Raw genomic sequence first — 20,686 nt, 5'->3', positions numbered from 1 at the left:
TCTGAACATTTTGGTGTTCACAGCTCTTATCCACTCTTGAGATTCTAATGGAATTAATGTGTAATTTAAACAATTTCCTTCTGGATCTTGTGAGTTAGAGTCATAGAATACTACAGCACAGAAACAGGCCCTTCAGCCCATCTAGTCCATGCTGAACTATTACTTTGCCTAGTCCCATCGACCTGCACCTGGACCATAACCCTCCATACCTCTCCCATGCATGCTCTTATCCAAATTTCTCTTAAATATTGAAATCGAAATCTCATCCATCCTTTGTGCTGGCAGCTCATTCCATACTCTTATGGACCCTCTTAGTGAAGAAGTTTACCCTCATGTTCCCCTTAAACTTTTCTCCATTCACCCTTAACCCATGACCTATGGTTGTAGTCCCACCCAACCTCAGTGGAAAAGGCCTGCTTGCATTTACCCTATCTATACCCTTTCTAATTTTGTATACCTCTATCAAATCTCCTTTCAACCTTCTACACTCCAGGGAATAAAGTTCTAACCTATTCAACCTTTCCCTGTAACATGGGTCCCTGTAAAGTGTTAAGTACCGTGTTGCCCCCTTTGGATGCTGGAAATATCATTAATCCAACCAAGAGTTTCTAGTTCTCGCTAGTGGGAGTCTATAAGACAAAGGAGCAGAATTAAGCCATTCAGCAACATTTACTCTATACTTCCTTGCCACTCTATAATTCATTTCCTGATGACCAATATTGTAGAACACATACCTACCCTACCATTCAATATGATCACGTTCTCAACATCTGTTCCAGCTCCGCATAACCCTCAATTCTTCGATCTTTCAAATATTGATCAATTTCCACCTTAAGTATATCCAATGATCCAGTCTCCACCACCCTCAGCAACAGAGAATTCCAGAGATGAGAGGAGTTATCAGTTTGAAATGACTTGACCCCCCTTGTTTTCAGTTGATTACTTGTGAATATTGAAAGGTCTGGATAGAGTGGACATGGAGAGGATGTTTCTCATAGTGGGGAAGTCTAGGACCAGAGGGCACAGCCTCAGAATAGAGGGATATCCATTTAGAACAGGGATGAGGAGGAATTTCTTTAGCATTGTGGAGGCCCAGTCATTGAGTATATTTAAAGTGGAAGTTGGTAGGTTCTTGATTAATCAGGATAACAAAGGTTATGGAGAGAAGGCAGGAGAATGGGGTTGAGAGGGATAATAAATCAGCCATGGTGGAATGGTGGAGCTGACTCAATGGGCCGAATGGTTTAATTCTGCTCCTATGTCTTATGGACTCCCATTAGCGAGAACTAGGAGCTCTTTGTTGGATTGTTGTTATCTCAGGCATCCAGAGGGGGCATCACGGGAGCGTAATACTTTACAACACCAACTGTGAGATCAGGGTTCAATTCCCACCACTGTCTGTAAGGAGTTTGCACATTCTACCTGTGACCGTGCAGGTTTCCTCTGGGTTTTCTGATTTCCTCCCACATTCTAATGGCGTACAGGCTATGATTAGTAAATAGTGTCGGAGCTTGCTGACTCTTGTGGGCTTCCTCCAGCATATCCTCGCTGATTTGATTTGATGAAACCAGCACATTTCACTGTGTGTATAAATATACGCGTGACTAATAGAACTTATCTAATTAAATCGAATCTAGTCCTCCACGTGCACTGTGCAACCTGTGTTCCCATTGGCAGAGTCCGCCTGGAATTATGTGCGTCCTGGATGATGTCTGTGCCACCATGCATGCCACGGGAGAAGGGGCAGATGCAACGTTGCTGCAGAAGCTCCAGGCTGCAGTAGGAGGCCACGATCATTTCAACAGCTGGAACCAAGGATTTATAATCCACCACTATGCTGGAAAGGTAATCCCAATTCTTGCACCATCCACTAATTCCATTGAACTAATCTTCCTCTATGGCATGAGTTCCCAAGCTGGGATCCATGAACCCATTGGCTGATGGCATAAAAATAAAGGTTGGGAACCCCTGCTCTATTGGCATTTTTACTGGGACGCTGCCTGGATTAGAGAGCGTGCCGTATGAGGAAAGGTTAAGTGATCTAGGGCTTTGCTCTTTGGAGAAATGGAGGATGAGAGATCTGGCCCCTCAAGGACTTGAATGTTTTGTAAACAATAGTAATCATATTTTAATCTGAAATTGTTAATAGTTTTGTGAACCATTGATTATTGTTTGTATTTTTGTGAGTGAATAACCATTTGAATGTTTGTGAAAAAAGGAGGATGAGAGGTGACTTGATAGAGCTCGGCAAGATGATAAGAGGGTTAGATCAAGTGAACAGCTAGAGACTTTCTCCTAGGCTGAAATAGCGAATGCAGAGGCTCCCAAACGTTGTTATGTCATGGAACAATGCCATTAGACAAGCAGTCTTGTAGACCTCAGGTTGGGAACACCCAGGCTTATACAACAGGGCATAACTTTAAGGTGATTAGTGAAAAGTATAGGGGAGATGTCAGAGGTGGGTTTTTTTGCACAGAGAGTGATGGGTGTGTGGAATGCCATGATCAGTGCAGGTACATTAGAGGCATTTATAAGATAGGCACGTGGATGATAGAAAAACGGAGGGCTATTTGGGAGGTAAGGTTAGATTGATCTAGGAGTGGATTAAGAGGTCAATACAGCAACATGGGCCAAAGGACCTGTACAGTGCTGTGCTGTTTTATGTTCTATGAATATCATGTTTCATCCACTTCCAACTTGTTTTCTTAACCCATCACAAGCAGAGGAAATAACCATTGTAAACCCCTGTTAGCAATTCATTCCTCTAATCTCAAACCAAAGGAAGTTCAGCTGAAGTGAAAACATAAGAATTACTCAGACAATGAACAAAGGAAACAACAAAGAATATTTGAAACCCAAGCCCAAAAAGTGTAAATTTCAATACCACAATATACAAGGTTTTGTCTGAAGTTTGATTGGGTAATGCGTTTTACTGGGTGACACCGAGTAATGTTCTCTACACTCTGCTGTGCCCAACCACTCAACCGCCTTGGGGTTTTCTGTTCACTTTAAAACTTCCGAGCCAGGGATACAGTTCATTATCTTGGTTTCCGCTCTTCATCTTTACATGCTGATCTTTAAATGTGTGGAAACGGAGAAGTAGTCAGATCAAGTAAGAATAAGCTTGCTTCCACCACAACAGAGCGAACCAAATGAAACGCCTTTTTACTAGGCGTCTCTAGTGATGCAGCTCGTTTGCCCCTCACTAACAGCCACCGGACTCAGCAGTGAGAAAAACCACCTTTCTCAGACTCTGGGCATCTAAGGTAGATATGACTTGGGTCCCACCAAAACTGGGAAGTAGGGAAGTCTTGAACCCCAGTAGGTGTGAATACTGTGTAAATACTGCCCCCAGGCAATTAGCCGTCAGCAAGAAATAACAGATCGTACACTGCATACAATTATAAAGAAAGCATATTTACAAATTTCAAACAGTTGATAGGAAAAAGAAAAGAAAGATAAATTAAAAGGGTCCATTATAGTTAACCAGGTACAAATGTGCACACAAGTTGGGGTTCATCTTGAAGTTATCTTTAACTCATGCTCTGGACTCAAAGTCTGCATGAAAGCATACAATACCTTCCAAATGTTGCTTGAAATCCATCTGAAATAAATGGGCTCTCCCACAGGAATATTGGCCCTTCCTACGGGAAGCCATTCATCTGCACAAGCTCCTTGTGCAACAGGGACGGCATCCTCAGCCACCTTCCCTCCTGTCCTCTCCCAGCTCCCACCAAAAAGACTTTAACCCATGCTGGTGTTGTTCACAAAAACCTCTACATCCAGCATTCTCTAGAACCATCTCCCAATTCCACCATCCTGATTGGTTGACACAACATTCCTAAGTTGTACAACATAGCCCCTTATCTTTAGCTGAAATCCAAACATGCTAAAGGCAGAACAGACTGCTCTTATGGAACTGCTAAAATGAAATACCCACAGCATAGCAGTAAAAATCTGCACCAGACTTTATATGGAGATCACACGTGAAAAATATTCACACGGATGAGACACTCACAGTTTCCACATTTACAGAATTTGGGGCAAAGTGAAAGGACTTGTGTAAAGAGAGAAGTTCCATCATGGCTACTAGTCTCCCAACCATCTTCAAACTGTGGCACCTCAAGAAAGTGGCATCCATCATTAAGGACCCTTACCATCCAGCAAAGCCCTGTTCTCTTTGTTACCATCAAGGGGGTGCTGCAGGAGCCTGAAGACACGCACTCTTCTTCTCTTCCACCATCAGATTTATGAATGGTTCATGAACACTACCTCACTATTTTTGCTCTCATTTTGCACTTCTTAAATATGTGTGTGTGTGTATATTTATAGTCTTATTGTAACTTATGATGATTTATTGTTGCCACAAGAAAAATAATTTTACAACATATGTCAGAGATGATACACCTGATTGTGATTCTGATCCTGATATAAAGTTTCTTAGCCAAATGTGATGCGAAGGGGTTATATTGAGAGTATGACTCTGACAAGATGTACATTCCAACAGCACTGGGTTCAGTGTTTTAATTTACTTGGGCAGACAGGGCTCATGGTTGGCAGCTCAGCTAGGAGAAGGAAAACTCAGATCTCAAACCTCTGCTGCCTTGTGGCTCTACCCACTCATGGAGAAGGATTTGGGAGCAAACCCAGAGGAAAAATCCAGAGATGGAGTCCCCAAGACAGTCCTATATTGAGTTCAATGCTGACTGGCAACTCCTGCAATGCCACCGGTGCCGAACTGTAACGGTCTCTGCCATTCCTTTGGATTCATCAGCTGTGTGGAGAGGGAAAGCCTGCTGCATAGGCAGCAGTTTGCTCTCCATATCCTACTGCCTCGGCTTGCGTATGCATAGAAAGCTAGGATATAACATCATGGTCGTACCCAATCAACGGAGGGCCTCAGTTTACTGATGATTTCAGACTCAGCTGCAATTGTTGTTTTGCAACAGTAGTATATTACAATACATAATTTTTAAAAACTATAAGCTATAATAAGAAATATACACATAGAGTATATAATTCAATAAGTAGTGCAAAGAGAGAGCAACGAAAAAAGAAAAAATATTGAGGTTCATGGGTTCATTGTCCATTCAGAAATCTGATAGCAGAGGGTAAGAAACACTGAGTGTGTGTCTTCAGGCTCCCATACCACCTCCTTGATGGTAGCAATGAGAAGAGGCATAATCTGGGTGATGGGGTCCGTAAGGGTGGATGCTGCCTCTTTCAGGCATCACCTTTTGGTGTCTTCAGTGTTGTGGAGGCTGGTGCCCATGACGGATCTGGCTGAGCCTACGCTCCCCTAGAGCTTTTTCCGATCCTGTGCAGTGGCCCCTCCGTATCATACGATGATGCAATCAGTTAGAATGCTCTCCACGGTACTTCTGAAGAAATTTGCGAGAACCTTTGGTGGCCTACTAAGTATCCTCAGACTCCTAATGAAATATAGCCACTGTCGTGCCTTCTTTATAATTATAATCAATGTGTTGGGCCCAGGATAGATATTCAGAGATGTTGTCACACAATTTATCAACCACCTATTTACACTAAACCTACCTGAATTCCTTTTTTAAGTTCTCCCAACATGATCTATTTTATTTGATTTGGAGATATAGCAAGTTAATAGGCCCTTCTGACCCAATGATCTCACACTGCCCAGATACACGCATGTGACCAGTTAACCTACTCATCTATACGTCTCTATGAGGCCACCCCTATTCCTCCGCTCCTCGCAGATCCACCACTCACTTACCACTTAGGGGCAATTGTACAGTGGCCAATTTACCTAACCAACGCGCAGATCTTTGGGATGTGGGAGGGAACTGGAACACCCAGGGGAAGTCCATGCGGTCACAGGGAGAACGTGCAAACTGCACACAGGCGGGACCTACGGATAGGATTGAACCTATGTCTGTGGTGCCGTGAGGCAGTGACTCCACCAGATGTAACTCAGTGCCACCTCTCCCTCTGTCACCGTATTCCACCGAATGTCCATCATGGCTTAGTCACCTTGGTGGATCCCTCTGTTTAATTCTTCAATTAGGCTGCTTAATTGATATTTTCTTTGCAAGTTAACAATTAATTGTCTGCATGTATTTTATATAATTGCCTATATCCAAATAACTGCCTAATTTGCTTCCTAGTGGTTATTGTATATATGTACCTGTATATGTAAGCTCAGTGTGTTCCCCTAGTGCAGAGGTTCCCAACCTGGGGTTCATGGACCCCTTGGTTAATGATAGGGATCCATGGCATAAAAAAGATTGGGAATCCTTGCCCGAATGGTTATATAGGTATGATTCTGGAAGCTTATTTTGGTACTGCGTTGTTTGAATAACAGCTATCTCTTTGGTTGACTCTTATCTACATATTTGGACTGTGTTACCTCCTCGTATTGAGGGGACATTCTAGGAAATCTACACACCCAAATCTACATCCCAATCCTATTCAGGTTTCCTGAAGGTGCTCTTAACCGAACTCGTCTACCAATGAGAACAGCAGAGGCAGAATATCCAAACCCTCAATACTCTGCAGCATTATGTTAGCTTCCTACCCAGCTCCCACAATTAGTCCATAAAGCATGAAACCACTCTGCTGCCTGTTTCATTGTTGATGGTTACCCCGAATAGAACAAAGAACATACCCTCAGAACACTGAAGGTTTGGAGAGCCGGGGAGCGAGAGTAAAGACAATGTTTTATTTCCTGGAGATCTGACGTCTGAGTTTTGTTTAACCTGTTTCATTGCAGGTATCCTACGATGTTAACGGATTCTGTGAGCGCAACAGAGATGTCCTCTTCACCGACCTGATAGAACTCATGCAAACCAGTGAATTGTAGGTTATTGACATTCGTCCTCTTGTTAGTTTCCGCTTTTGAAAACTCTCTAAGTTCACGTTGGGACTGCGGTTTCTCTTAGGGTGTGTCAGTAGTTTTCCATACCTGTACCGAAGGTGATAGCTTGAGCCATCAGGAAGGGGTGTAGGACAGCTGCATTGGGTCTGGTTCGGATTGGGATTGGAGCTTGGAGGGAGATTAGGGTTGGGGAAATGGGGAGCTGATGGCTGAAGAGTATTGGTCATAGGTGTAGGGGTCGGGGGTCTCATGGAACCAACTCGAAAGAGCAGTGGAGGCCTGACACAGGTCAGCTGTGATCACACTGAGTGATGGGACAAGCCAGAGGGACAGCTCTAGTGTGACGGTTAGTGGAATGCTTGGCAAGGTCAGTGATTGTGTTCATTTCCCATCACTGTCTGTGAGGAGTTTGTACATTCTCCCTGTGCCCACATGGGTTTCTTCCCACATTTCAAATAGGGATGTCTGGGTTAGGGTTAGTAAGTAGTGGGTATGCTATATTGGTGCCAGAAGCATGGTGACACTTGTGGGCTGCCCCCAGCTCATCTTCAGACTGTGTTGGTCATTGACACAAGCATCACATTTCACTCTGTTTGTGTTTGGATATTCTTGTGACAAATGAAGGGTATTTATATCTCTGTGTTTTCTCAATCTGATCCGTGTGTGATTCTTCTTCCAGCCCCTTCATTCAATCCCTGTTCCCAGAAAATCTACAGAACGAGAAGAAAGGTCGACCAACCACAGCAAGCACGAAAATTAAGGTACTTTCCACATGATAAAAAGCAAAGGTGTTTCACACGCACTCGGTGAGAATTAATGAGACCATGTTGCAGATGCAGTCACATTAAACCACTCAGATCTTTCTCAGACCCTGAACTACTTTAATGTCTGTTGCAGATTTCTCATCCCCAGTGTCATATGTTCCTGCATTACAGCAGAATATGTCTGAAACACACAGTGAACACAGAACATAGAACAATTCAGCACAGGAACAGACCCTACAGCCCACAATGCTCTGCTGAAACAAGTAATTTAGTAATCCAATTGCCAACTGAACTAACCTCCCAAATCCCTCACATTCATGTGTTTATCTAAACATCTCTTAAAAATTCCTAATTGTCTGTCTCTACCACCACCTCAGACAGCGCATTCCAGGCCCCTCTGGCATCTCTTTTAAAATTACCCCATCACCTTAAATACATGCCCTTTGGTATTAGATATTTCAACCCTTGGGAAAAGATACCGTCTGCCTATTTATCAGTGCCTCTCATATTCTGATAAACCTCTGTCAGATCTCCACTCAGCCTCTGCCAGTTCAGAGAAAACAACCCAAGTTTATCCAGCTTCTTGTTAGATATCACACGCCCTCTAATCCAGGTAACATCCTGGTAAACCTCTTACGCATATTCTCCAAAGCCTCAACATTCTTCCTATAGTGGGTGACCAGACTGTAACGAATATTCCAGATGCAGCCCAACTAGAGTTTGATAAAGCGGCAACGTAATTTCCTGACTTTTAAACTCAATGCCTCAGCTAATAAAGGCAAGCAGGCCATATGCCTTCTTAACCACCTTATTGACCTGTTTAGCTATGAATATACGAAGCAATTGCAGAATAATATAAGAAAATATGTTTCAGAATTTGAAAAATATAAGAAATGCCTCAGTTTTAAATTTCCGTTCCCTGAGCTTAGTAAGGACCCTCTCCAAAGTGGGTACCGATGTCCCTGTCAGAAGAATCTCTTCACTATGGCCAGAGACATCAGACTTCAGTATCATCCATCAGGGAGAAATCTGTCCCTTCACCAATAATGTGTTTTTAAGAAGACCATAAGACATAGGAGCAGAATTAGGCCATTCAGCCCATCGAGTCCTCTGCCATTCCATCATGGCTGATCCCAGATCTGACTCAACCCCACACACCTGCCTTCCCGCCATGTCCTTTGATGGCCTGACCAATCAGGAAATGATCAACTTATGCCTTAAATATATGCACAGACTTGACCTCCGTTGCAGCCTGTAGCAGAACATTCTTCAGATTTACTATTCTCTGGCTGAGAAGCTCTTGGTAAATTGGTTTATTATTGTTAATGTATCGAGGTACAGTGAAACTTGTCTTGTGTACCGTTCATAAGCAGAAGAGGTTCTGCAGAAATTCCACTTTCCCTTTTTCCCAGGGTACACTCTCCTCTCCAATCAGATTCCTTCCTCTCCAGGTCTTTTCCTTTACCTCCTATCACCTCCCAGTTTCTTACTTCATCCCCCAGCTTCACCTATCACCTTGTAACTTGTTGTAACTCTTTCCTCTTCCTCCCCCCCCCCTTCTTCTGTCATCTGACCCCTTCCTTTCCAGTCCTAATGAAGGTTTAATATCACTGGCATACAATACAGCATGTTGTGAAATTTGTTCTAAAGAAAGGTCTCAGCACAAAACGTTGACTGTTTATTCATTTCTGGAGATGCTGCTGAGTTCCACCAGCATTTTGTGTGTGTTACTCAAGAGTTCCAACATCTGCAGAATCTCTTGCTTTTAGGTTCTGCAGATGCCGGAAATCTAGAGTAACACACACAAAGTTCTGGAGGAACTCAGCAGTTCAGCATCGATCCATAGATTCCACCTGACCTGCTGAGTTTCTCCGGCATTTTGTGCGTGTTGCTCTGGATTTCCTCGGTTCTGGGCAAGTCCACAAGACCGCATTCCTTTACCCGGTCTGCCACCTGGTGGCTGCAGAGATCACTGCTCCCTCTGACGGTGTAATAAATGTATGTTTTAAATAGTCCCAGACATAATTAGTTTAAAAATATTAGATAGGCGATGAATAACTTCAATAATTTCTTTATTAAAAAGTCAAGCATTTCTGAAATGTATGATTATTAACTTAAGGCTCATTTTAAAAAATACATCTTCTCCACTTGTTCCATTGAAGGTTAAAAGCGTGTTGTGACTATTAACACATTTAATATTATTTATTTGAATCCTTTGCTCCAGAATTTAATGGTAAATAGACCAATGTAGATATTAAAGAAGTATTGTGAACAAATGGAAGAGCAGACTTGATGGGCTGAATGGCGTGATTCTGTTCCTCTGTCCTAAGCTCTAAGTAGATATATATCTGAAAGATCTGGGTCATGGGGAAAAGAGGAGATAAGGCCTTGGGTAGACCAGCCTCAGCAATATCGAACAGCTGGCCTGGCTCAATGGGCTGAATGGCCTAATTTTACTCCAATGTCTTATGGTCCAAGTAGATATATATTTGAAAGCTCAGGGAGTTGAGGGTCTTTAGGAATTGGTACAGCAGAGGTAGATCAGCCTCAGTGATATTGAACACAAGGACTGGCTTGAGGATCCAAATAGCCTATTCCTGCTTTGACTTTCTCTCTGAAGCCGATGCACATTACAAGACTTTGATCTGTTCCCGTGACCTGAACTACTTGTGGAAGGCTATTCTCACTCCTGCCCTTTCAGCTTTTACAGTAATGTCCATCACAGAATGAACCAAGCTGCCCACTATCGAACATCTCCACATCCTGCACGTCTCAGGTCCAGAGGCAGAGCTCTGATGTGTTGACACTGCTGGAGAGTTAACCTGCGAGGACTGTTTGATGGCCCTGGGCCTGTAATCACGGGAGATTAACAGAACGAGGAGGGATCTCATATAAAACCTGTTGAATATTGAAAGGCCGAAGTGGAGAGGATGTTTCCCATAATGGGGGAGTCTAGGACCAGAGGGCACAGCCTCAGAGTAGAGTGATGTCCATTTCAAACAGAGATGAAGAGGAATTTCTTTCGCCAGAGGGTGGTCAATCTGTGGATTTCATTGCCACAGCCAAGTCATTGGGTGTATTTAAAGCAGAGATTGATAGGTTCCAGATTACTCGGGGTGCCAAGGGTTAAGAGGAGAAGGCAGGAGAATAGTCTGATGGAAAGGGCTAGTAAATGAACAGTGGCTCCTATCAACAGAAAGAGGAGCTAACCATAGCAGCACATTAGTGTTGAGGTTAGTGGAACACTTTTCAGCTACAGTGACCAGGGTTCAATTCCTACCACTCTCTGTAAGAGCTGTGTACATTCTCCTGTGACTGTGTAGGTTTCCTCTGAGTGCTCCAGTTTCATAAAACCATAAGGCATAGTAGCAGAATTAGGCCATTCAATCAGATTCATCTCTGCCATTCCATCGTGACTGATTTATTATCCCTCTCAACTTCATTCTCCTGCCTTCTCCCCACAACCTTTGAAGCCCTTACTAATCAAGAACCAATCAACCCACATTTTTAATGTACCCAATGACTTGGCCTAAACAGCCATCTATGGCAATGAATTCCATAGATTCATCACCCTCTGGCTAAAGAAATTCCTCCTCATCTCTGTTCTAAATGGACATTCCTCTATTCTGAGACTCCCACATCCCAAAGATGTACAGGTTTGGATTTGTTAGTTGTGAACATGCTATGCTGCTTCCGCTTCAGTCCTGAAGAAGAGTCTCGGCCCAAAACATCAACTGTTTATTCATTTCCATAGAGGCTGCCTGAAGTGCTGAGTTCCTCCAGCATTTTGTGTGTTACTCCTTGTGTGTCTCTCCCTTCACATGGATGTTTCATGAGTGAAATTTAAGATTGTTAATTCTTTGCTCTGTGTAGAAACAAGCGAATGATCTGGTCAGTAGGTTAATGAAGTGTACCCCTCACTACATCCGGTGCATCAAACCCAATGAGACGAAGAAACCAAGGGACTGGGAGGAGAACAGGTCAGTTTGCCTGACAATTTGTCATTACGTAATGTATTTCTTACATTTTATCCAATATCCATACCAACACTCCTGTGCCCTAGCATCACTTTATGGACATACGATCTATGTACAGTGCCAATAAAAAGTATTCATCTCCCCCTCCTCCCGCCCCTGGAAGTTTTCATGTTTTTTTTTACAACATTGAATCACTGTGGATTTAATTTGGCTTTTTTGACACTGATCAACAGAAAAAGACTTCCATGTCAAGGTGAAAACAGATCTCTACAAAGTGATCTAAATTAATTACAAATATAAAACACAAAATAATTGATTGCCTAAGTATTCACCTCCTTTAATATGACACATCAAATAATCACTGGTGCAGCCAAACTGGTTGGAGAAGTCACATAATTAGTTAAGTGGAGATCACCATGTGCAGTCAAGATGTTTCAATTGATTGTAGTAAAAATACACCTGTATCTGGATGGTCCAACTGCTGGTGAGTCAGTATCCTGGCAAAAACTACACCATGAAGTCAAAAGAACACTCCAAGCAACTCCACAAAAAGGTTTTTGAAAAGCACAAGTCAGGAGATGGATACAAGAAAATTTCCAAGTCACTGAATATCCCTTGTAGTACAGTTAAGTCAATCATCAAGTAATGGAAAGAATATAGCACAGCTGTAAATCTGCCTAGAGCAGGCCATCCTCAAAAACTGAGTGACTGTGCAAGAAGGGGACGAGTGAGGGAGGCCACAAAGAGACCTGTGACAACTCTGGAGGAGTTACAATCTTCAGTGGCTGAGATAGGAGAGGCTGAGCATACAACTGTTGCCCAGGTGCTTCACCAGTCACAGCTTTATGGGAGAGTGGCAAAGAGAAAGCCACTGTTGAAAACACCTCACATGAAATCTCAGCTAGAATTTGCCAGAAGGCATGTGGGAGACTCTGAAATCAGCTGGAAGAAGGTTCTATGATCTGATGAAACCAAAATTGAGTTTTTTGGCCATCAGCTATGTTTGGTGTAAGCCAAACACAGCACATAATCAAAAACACACCATCCCTATTGTGAAGCATGGCGGTGGCTGCATCATGCTGTGGGGATACTTCACTGCACTGGGCCCTGAAAAGGTTGTGAAGGTAGAGGGTAAAATGAATGCAACAAAATACAGGGAAATCCTGGAGGAAAACCTGATGCAGTCTGCAAGAAAACTGCAACTTGGGAGAAGATTTGTTTTCCAGCAGGATAATGACCCCAAGCATAAAGCCAAAGCTACACAGGAATGGCTTAAAAACAACAAAGTTAATGTCCTGGAGTGGCCAAGTCAGAATCCAGACCTCAATCCAATTGAAAATTTATTTTCGGGCTTGAAAAGAGTTGTTCACTCGTGACCCCCATGTAATCTGACAAAGTTTGAGCAGTTTTGTAAAGAATAATGGGGAAAAGCTGCAGTATCCTGGCGTATAAAGCTTATAGGGACCTATCCACACAGACTCGAGGCTGTAATTGCTGCCTAAGGTGCATCTACTACTAAATACTGACCAAAAGAGGGTGAATACCTATTCTGTCAAATATTTTGTGTTGTATATTTGTAATTAATTTAGACCAATTTGTAGATATCTGTTTTCACTTTGACATGAAGGAGTCTTTTTCTGTTGATCAGTGTCAAACAAACCAAATTAAATCCACTGTGATTCAATGATGTAAAACAATAAAACATGAAACTTCCAAGGGGGATTAAATACTTTTTATAGGCACTGTATAAAAGCTATCTTATGTGTTTATACTTATTGTGCTTTTTTATTATTGTGCTCTTTATCTTATTGTGTTTGTTTTGCCATTGCATCAAATCTGAACTAATTATTCTTTTGATCTCCTTTACACTTGTGTACTGGAAATGACATTAAACAATTCTGAATCTTGAGTAACTTCATTTTTAGAAATTCTTTATAATTGTTGAATGTTGTTTTTGTTGCATTGTCACACCAACATACCACAGCAAATTCCTAATATAGGTAAATGGTGAATGAAGTTGTTCATTGATGTGTGGGAATGTCTCTCACTCCCTGCATCAGCCTGGGGTCTGGCTACACAGGACATTAGTACAGTCTGTGGAACCCATCCCACATGATAAGGTTTGATTCTTTACATCCAATGAATAAATAGATAACCAAACTGAAAGTCATTCATGGAAAAGCCCTCCCCACCATTGAGCACATCTACACAAAGCACTGTTGCAAGAAAGCAGATTCCCTCATCAGGGACTCACACCCAGGCTACGCTCTCTTCTCACTGCTGCCATCAGGAAGGAGGTACAGGAGCCTTAGGACTCACACCACCAGGTTCAGGAACAGTTATTACCCCTCAACCATCAGGCTCATGAACCAGAGGGGATAACTTCACTCACCCCAACTCTGAACTCTTCCCACAACCTATGGACTCACTTTCAAGGGCTCTTAATCTCATATTCTCAGTGTGGCTTATTTACTTATTTTATTATTATTATTTGGGGGTTTTTTTGTATTGCAGTTTGTCTTTTGCACATTGGTTGTTTGTCAATCTTTGCATGCAGTTTTTCATTGATTCTGTTGTATTTCTTTGTTCTATTGTGAATGCCTGCAAGAAAATGAATTTCAGGAAACGATGTGAAGGCATATTGATAATAAGTTTACCTTGAAATGTGAAAAATCAAGCATCTAGGACCCCACCATTCAGGCTATGCCTTCTTCTCACAGCTACCATCAGCCAGGAGGTGTAGGTTGAAGAATAGCTACTTCCCTTCAACCACTCAGTTCTTGAACCTGTGGAAAAATCCTAGTCGGGCAATTGAACCAGAAGTGGATAACTTTGCTCAGCTTCACTTGCCCCATCATTGAAATGTTTGCACAACCAAAGGAATCACTTTCAAAGACTCTTCATCTCAATATTTATTGCTTATTTATTTATTTTTATGATTATTTCTTTCTTTTGCATTTGCACAGTTTGTTCTCTTCTGCACTTTGGGTGGTCTTTCATTGATTATGTTATGGTTATTATTCTGTAGATTTATTGAGTATGCCCTCAAGAAAAAAGAATCTGAGGGTTGTATATGCTGACATAGATGTACTTTGATAATAAAATTACTTTGAACTTTTGAACTTAAATCATTGCAGTTTAGCAACACTGATCACTTTGTGCTACAGTGCACTTTGTTTTTGCTCTATTTATGTGTGGTACTTTGACTGAGGAACTGACAGTGCTTCTTGCCTCTGTTTTCAATCCAATCTCTCCCAGGGTAAAGCATCAAGTTGAATACCTGGGACTAAAGGAAAATATTCGAGTACGGCGTGCTGGATTTGCCTATAGAAGACCTTTCCCAAAATTCCTCCAGAGGTACTTTATTATTTCAGGCTGTTCACTGACACAGTATCTCCACTCGTAGATGCTTAGTGCAGAAACTAAATGGGACTTCAGATTACCTCTTTTTCCTTGCGTACAATTATATAGGATTGCAGATTCCCTCATTATCTATACATATGAACATAGAAATCTACAGCACATTACAGGCCCTTCAGCCCACAATGTTGTGCCGACCATGTAACCTACTCTAGAAACTGCCTAGAATTTCCCTATTGCATAGCCCTCTATTTTTCTAAGTTCCATGTACCTATATAAGAGTCTCTTAAAAGACCCTATTATGCCCACCTCCACCACTGCTGCTGGCAGTGCATTCCACGCACTTACCACTCTCTGTGTGAAAAACTTACCCATGACATCCCCTCCGTACCTACTTCGAAGCACCTTAAAACTACAGAAACACAGAAAAACTACAGCACTATACAGGCCCTTCGGCCCACAATGCTGTGCAAAACATGTACTTACTTTAGAAATTATCTAGGGTTACTCATAGCCCTCTATTTTTCTAAGCTCCATGTACCTATCCACGAGTCTCTTAAAACACCCTATCGTATCTGCCCCCACCTCCGTCGCCGGCAGCCCATTCCACGCACTCACCACTCTCTGCGTAAAAAAACTTACCCCTGACATCTCCTCTGTACCTACTTCCAAGCACCTTAAAACTGTGTCCTCTCGTGTTAGCCACTTCAGCCCTGGGGAAAAGCCTCTGACTAATAGAACAGAGAAAATTGAAAAATGGACAATGATAGAGGTCCAGTAAGTGAAGGGAGAGAGAAGTGAATTTCACATGATTGGCTCTTCATGTATTCCATAGATAATTAATATTCCATTCAAATTTGCAGATAAGAGTTAACTAATCAGAAAGTCCATATTCAAATAATGAAGCACCGGAGAAGCTTCCAGAACTTTCCAGAATCATACAAATGTACCACTAGGAGACAAACTGAACAACTCCATATACATTGCCAAGCTAGTGCTCTGACTGAAGTTTATGTGCCATTGTTTAAAGGTATGCCATCCTGACACCGGAAACCTGGCCCTGTTGGCGTGGTGATGAGAAACGCGGGGCTCAGCATCTCCTTCAGTCAGTCAACATGGACGCTGACCAGTTCCAGATGGGAAAAAGCAAAATATTCATAAAGAATCCAGAATCGGTAAGTTATTGCTGTGGATTAACTTCATACGTTTGAAAGACCATAAAACATATGGATCAGAAAGTTATTCTACTAATTCCATCTTGGCTCTCAACCTCACTCTCTTGCCTTCTCCCAATAACATTTGACACAATGACAAATCAAGAACATATTGACCTCTGCTTTAAATATATCCAGTAACTTGGCCATGACAGACATCTGTGGCAATGAATTTTGGATTCACCACCCTCTAGCTCTTGAAATTCCTCCTAATCTCTGTTCTAAATGAACGTCCCTCTATTCTGAAGCTGTGTCCTCTGGTCCTAGACTCCCCCACTATAGGAAACATCCTCTCCACATCCACTCTATCTGTACCCACTGGTCCTAGACTCCCCCACTATAGGAATCATCCTCTCCACATCCACTCTATCTGTGTCCTCATGTCCTAGACTCACCCACTATAGGAAACATCCTTTCCACATCCACTCTATCTGTGTTCTCTGGTCCTAGACTCCCCCACTATAGGAAACATCCTCTCCACATCTACTCTATCTGTGTCCTCTGGTCCTAGACTCCCCCACTATAGGAAACATCCTCTCCACATCCACTCTATCTGTGTCCTCTGGTCCTAGACTCACCCACTATAGGAAACATCCTTTCCACATCCACTCTATCTGTGTTCTCTGGTCCTAGACTCCCCCACTATAGGAAACATCCTCTCCACATCTACTCTATCTGTGTCCTCTGGTCCTAGACTCCCCCACTATAGGAAACATCTCTCCATATCTACTCTATCTGTGTCCTCTGGTCCTAGACTCCCCCACTATAGGAAATATCCTCTCCATATGCACTCTATCTGTGCCATCTGGTCCTAGACTCCCCCACTATAGGAAATATCCTCTCCACATCCACTCGATAGAGTGGACCAGTGGGTACAGATAGAGTGGATATGGAGAGGATGTTTCCTATAGTGGGGAGTCTAGGACCAGAGGACACAGATAAACATCCTCTCCATATCCACTCTATCTAGGCCTTTCAATATTTGGTAGGTATCAATGAGATCCCCCCGCGCCCCCCCCCCCAATCATTTTTCTAAATCCAGAGCTGAGGTTCGATGGGCACACTTGATTGGTTTGTAAGATACAGTGGGGTGGGGGTTGTGTGGATGAGCTTTGACTGACCATTCTAACCAGTTGCCCTCTCTGTCACCTTGTTGGTAACCACCCATGTGCTGAAATTCCAGCTCTTCCTCCTGGAGGAAATGAGAGAACGGAAGTTTGATCGATACGCAAGAACCATTCAAAAAGCATGGAGGAAGTATGTCGCATGGAGAAAGTATGAGCAGATGAGAGAAGAAGGTAAAACATTGGCACAATTAAAGTTGGTCAATTGCTCCAGTTTCATCAAACTTTTATCTGTCCAGTCTGCAACATTCAAACATTAGATTCAGCTTTCAATTCCGATTCAGATTCACCCCATCAAAACGTACAGTGAAATGTGTCAGTTGTGTTAGCGACCAACACAGCCTACGGCTGTGCTGGGGGTAGCCCACAAGTGATGCCACACATTCTGGCACCGATGTAGGATGCCCACAGTATTCAGCAAAACAACACAAGCAACAGCAACAATTGAGTATCAGCTTCAGTATCACTGGCATGTCGTGAAATTTGTTGTTATGCAGGTGTATAGTGCAACACTCAATAATATAAACTACATTTCGGTAAGAAAAAGTACATATAAATTAAATAAGTAATCCAAAAGGCGAATATAAATAGTGAGGTAGTGTTCATGGGTTCATTGTCCATTCAGGAGGGGAGAAGATGCTTCTGAATCACTGAGTGTGTGTCTTCAGGCTCCTGTACCTCCTCCTTGATGGTAGCAATGAGAAGAGGGCATGTGCTGGGAGATGGGCATCTTTAATGAGGGATGCCACCTGTTTAAGGCATCACCTTTTGAAGGGTGTCCTCCAGGCTGGGGAGGTTAGTGTCCATGATGGAGTTGGCTGAGTTTACAACTTTGGAAGGGGTAATCAAACTTCAGCTATGAGGATCCCTACAGCACCTGGTGACCCTGTGATCTCTGACTCGGAGGCCAACGTCGGGCAGTCTTTCAGGAGGGTGAACTCTCACAAGGTGGCACGTCCCAAAGGAGTACCTTTTAACGCTCTGAAAATCTGTGCCAACCAGCTGGCGGGGGTATTCAAAGACATTTTCAATCTCTCATTACTATGGTCAGAAGTACCCACCTACTTCAAAAGGGCAGTAATTATACCAGTGCCCAAGAAGGGCAGTGCGAGCTGCCTTAATGACTATCGTCCAGTAGCACTCACATCTACGGTGATGGCTATGGCTAGTTATGGTTGGTTATGGCTAGAGTGAACTCCTGACTCAGCAAGGACTGGACCCTGCAACTTGCCTATCTACATAGACCTATCTATAGGTCTACAGCAGACACGATCTGAATGGCTCTCCACTCAGTCTTGGATCAGCTGGACAATACAAATACCTATATCCCGATGCTGTATTGACTATAAGTGTTTTACACTCATTCCTATTGTCCTGAACTTGGACCTCTGTATCTCCCTGTGCAACTGGATTCTCGACTTCCCAACTGGAAGACCATAATCTGAGCAGATTGGTGACGATCAACACTGGTGCACCTCATGGATGTGTGCTTAGCCCACTGCTCTACTCTCTCTACACCCATGACTGTGTGGCTAGGCATAGCTCAAATACCATCTATAAATTTGCTGATGATACAACCATTGTTGGCAGAAACTCGGATGGAGACAAGAAGGCATACCAGCCAGCTGAGTGATGTCACAATAATAACTTTGCACTTAAGGTCAGTAAGACAAAAGAGCTGATTGTGGACTTCAGAAAGGAACACACCAATCCTCATAGAGGGATCAGAAGTGGGGAGAGTGAGCAATTTCAAGTTCCTGGGTGTCAATATCTCTGAGGATCTATCCTGGTCCCAACATATTGATGCATTACTTTACTTTTATTGTCACCAAACAATTGATACTAGAGCGTACAATCATCACAGCGATATTTGATTCTGCGCTTCATGCTCCCTGAAGTACAAATCAAAGTAAATATAATAAAAATTTAAATTATAAATCATAATTAGAAAATGGAAAAGGGAAAGTAAAGTAGTGCAAGTCAGGTCCAGATATTTGGAAGGTACGGCCCAGATCCTGGTCAAGATCCGTTCAGCAGTCTTATCATAGTTGGAAAGAAGCTGTTCCCAAATCTGGCCATACGAATCTTCAAGCTCCTGAACCTTCTCCTGGAGGGAAGAGGGACAAAAAGTGTGTTGACTGGGTGGGTCGTGTCCTTGATTATCCTGGCAGCACTGCTCCAACAGCATGCGGTGTAAAGTGAGTCCAAGGATGGAAGATTGGTTTGTGTGATGTGCTGGGCTATGTTCATGATCTTCTGCAGCTTCTTCTGGTCTTTGTCAGGACAACTTCCATACCAGGTTGTGATGCACCCCAGAAGAATGCTTTCTACGGTGCATCTATAAAAATTAGTGAGGGTTTTAGGGGACAGGCCAAATTTCTTCAGCTTTCTCAGGAAGTGAAGGTGCTGGTGGGCCTTCTTGGCAGTGGACTCTGCTTGTTTAGACCAAGTCAGGTCATTTATGATATTCACCCCAAGGAACTTAAAGCTTTTGACCTGTTCCACCTGCGCGCCACCGATGTAGATGGGGTCGTGCGGTCCACTACTCCTTCTGAAGTCAACAACCAATTCCTTCGTTTTGCTGACGTTGAGGGATAGGTTATTGTTTTTGCACCATGCCACCAGGTTCTTAATTTCCTCTTTGTACTCAGACTCATCATTACCCAAGATACGGCCTACAATTGTGGTGTCATCAGCAAACTTATATATTGAGTTTGATGGAAACTTGGCTACACAATCATGGGTGTACAGTGAGTACAGCAGGGGGCTGAGTACACAGCCTTGTGGGGCACCGGTGCTCAGAGTGATTGTAGAGGAGAGCTTGCCCCCTATTTTTACAGCCTGGGTCCTGTCTGTGAGGAAGTTGAAGATCCAGCTGCAGATCTGAGTGCTAAGACCCAGGTTCCGGAGCTTAGGAATCAGTTTATTTGGAATGATGGTATTAAAGGCAGAGCTGTAGTCAATGAAAAGGAGCCTTACATATGCGTCTATAAAGAATGCAAGATAGCAGCTATATCTCATTTGGTGATTTGGTTTGTTACCTAAAGCACTTGAAAACTTCTATAGATGTACCGTGGAGAGTATTCTGACTGGCTGCATCACTGTCTGGTATGGGGGGGGGGGGGGGGGAAGGTGGTGACTGCCACACAGGATTGTGGTAAGCTGCTGAGAGTTGTAAAGTTAGTCAGCTCCGTCATGAGTACTAACCTCCATAGTATCCAAGACATCTTCAAAGAGCAGTGCCTCAGAAAGGTAGTTTCCATCATCAAGGACCCTCATCACTCAGGACATGCCCACTTCTCACTGTTACCATCAGGAAGAAGGTGCAGAAGTCTGAAGGCACCTTACTCAGAATTACTCAGTAATTCAGGAACAGTTTCTTTCCCTCTGCCATCTG

The 20,686-nt window shown here is 43.0% G+C and overlaps 1 protein-coding gene across 1 annotated transcript in view; it reads left to right on the top strand.

Annotated features, from left to right (window-relative positions):
- LOC140739704 (unconventional myosin-If-like) overlaps positions 1-20,686 on the top strand; it is a 156,560-nt gene that overhangs the window by 115,440 nt on the left and 20,434 nt on the right. Inside the window, exons 14-20 of the mRNA XM_073068126.1 lie at positions 1,678-1,845; positions 6,746-6,831; positions 7,530-7,611; positions 11,488-11,594; positions 14,850-14,948; positions 15,982-16,126; positions 17,349-17,463. Coding sequence (XP_072924227.1) covers positions 1,678-1,845; positions 6,746-6,831; positions 7,530-7,611; positions 11,488-11,594; positions 14,850-14,948; positions 15,982-16,126; positions 17,349-17,463 — 802 coding nt within the window. The remainder of the gene's footprint in view (positions 1-1,677; positions 1,846-6,745; positions 6,832-7,529; positions 7,612-11,487; positions 11,595-14,849; positions 14,949-15,981; positions 16,127-17,348; positions 17,464-20,686) is intronic.

The sequence above is a fragment of the Hemitrygon akajei genome, chromosome 16, assembly GCF_048418815.1.
Source record: "Hemitrygon akajei chromosome 16, sHemAka1.3, whole genome shotgun sequence".
Classification (NCBI taxonomy): domain Eukaryota; kingdom Metazoa; phylum Chordata; class Chondrichthyes; order Myliobatiformes; family Dasyatidae; genus Hemitrygon; species Hemitrygon akajei.
This window is presented reverse-complemented; position numbering and strand designations above follow the sequence as displayed.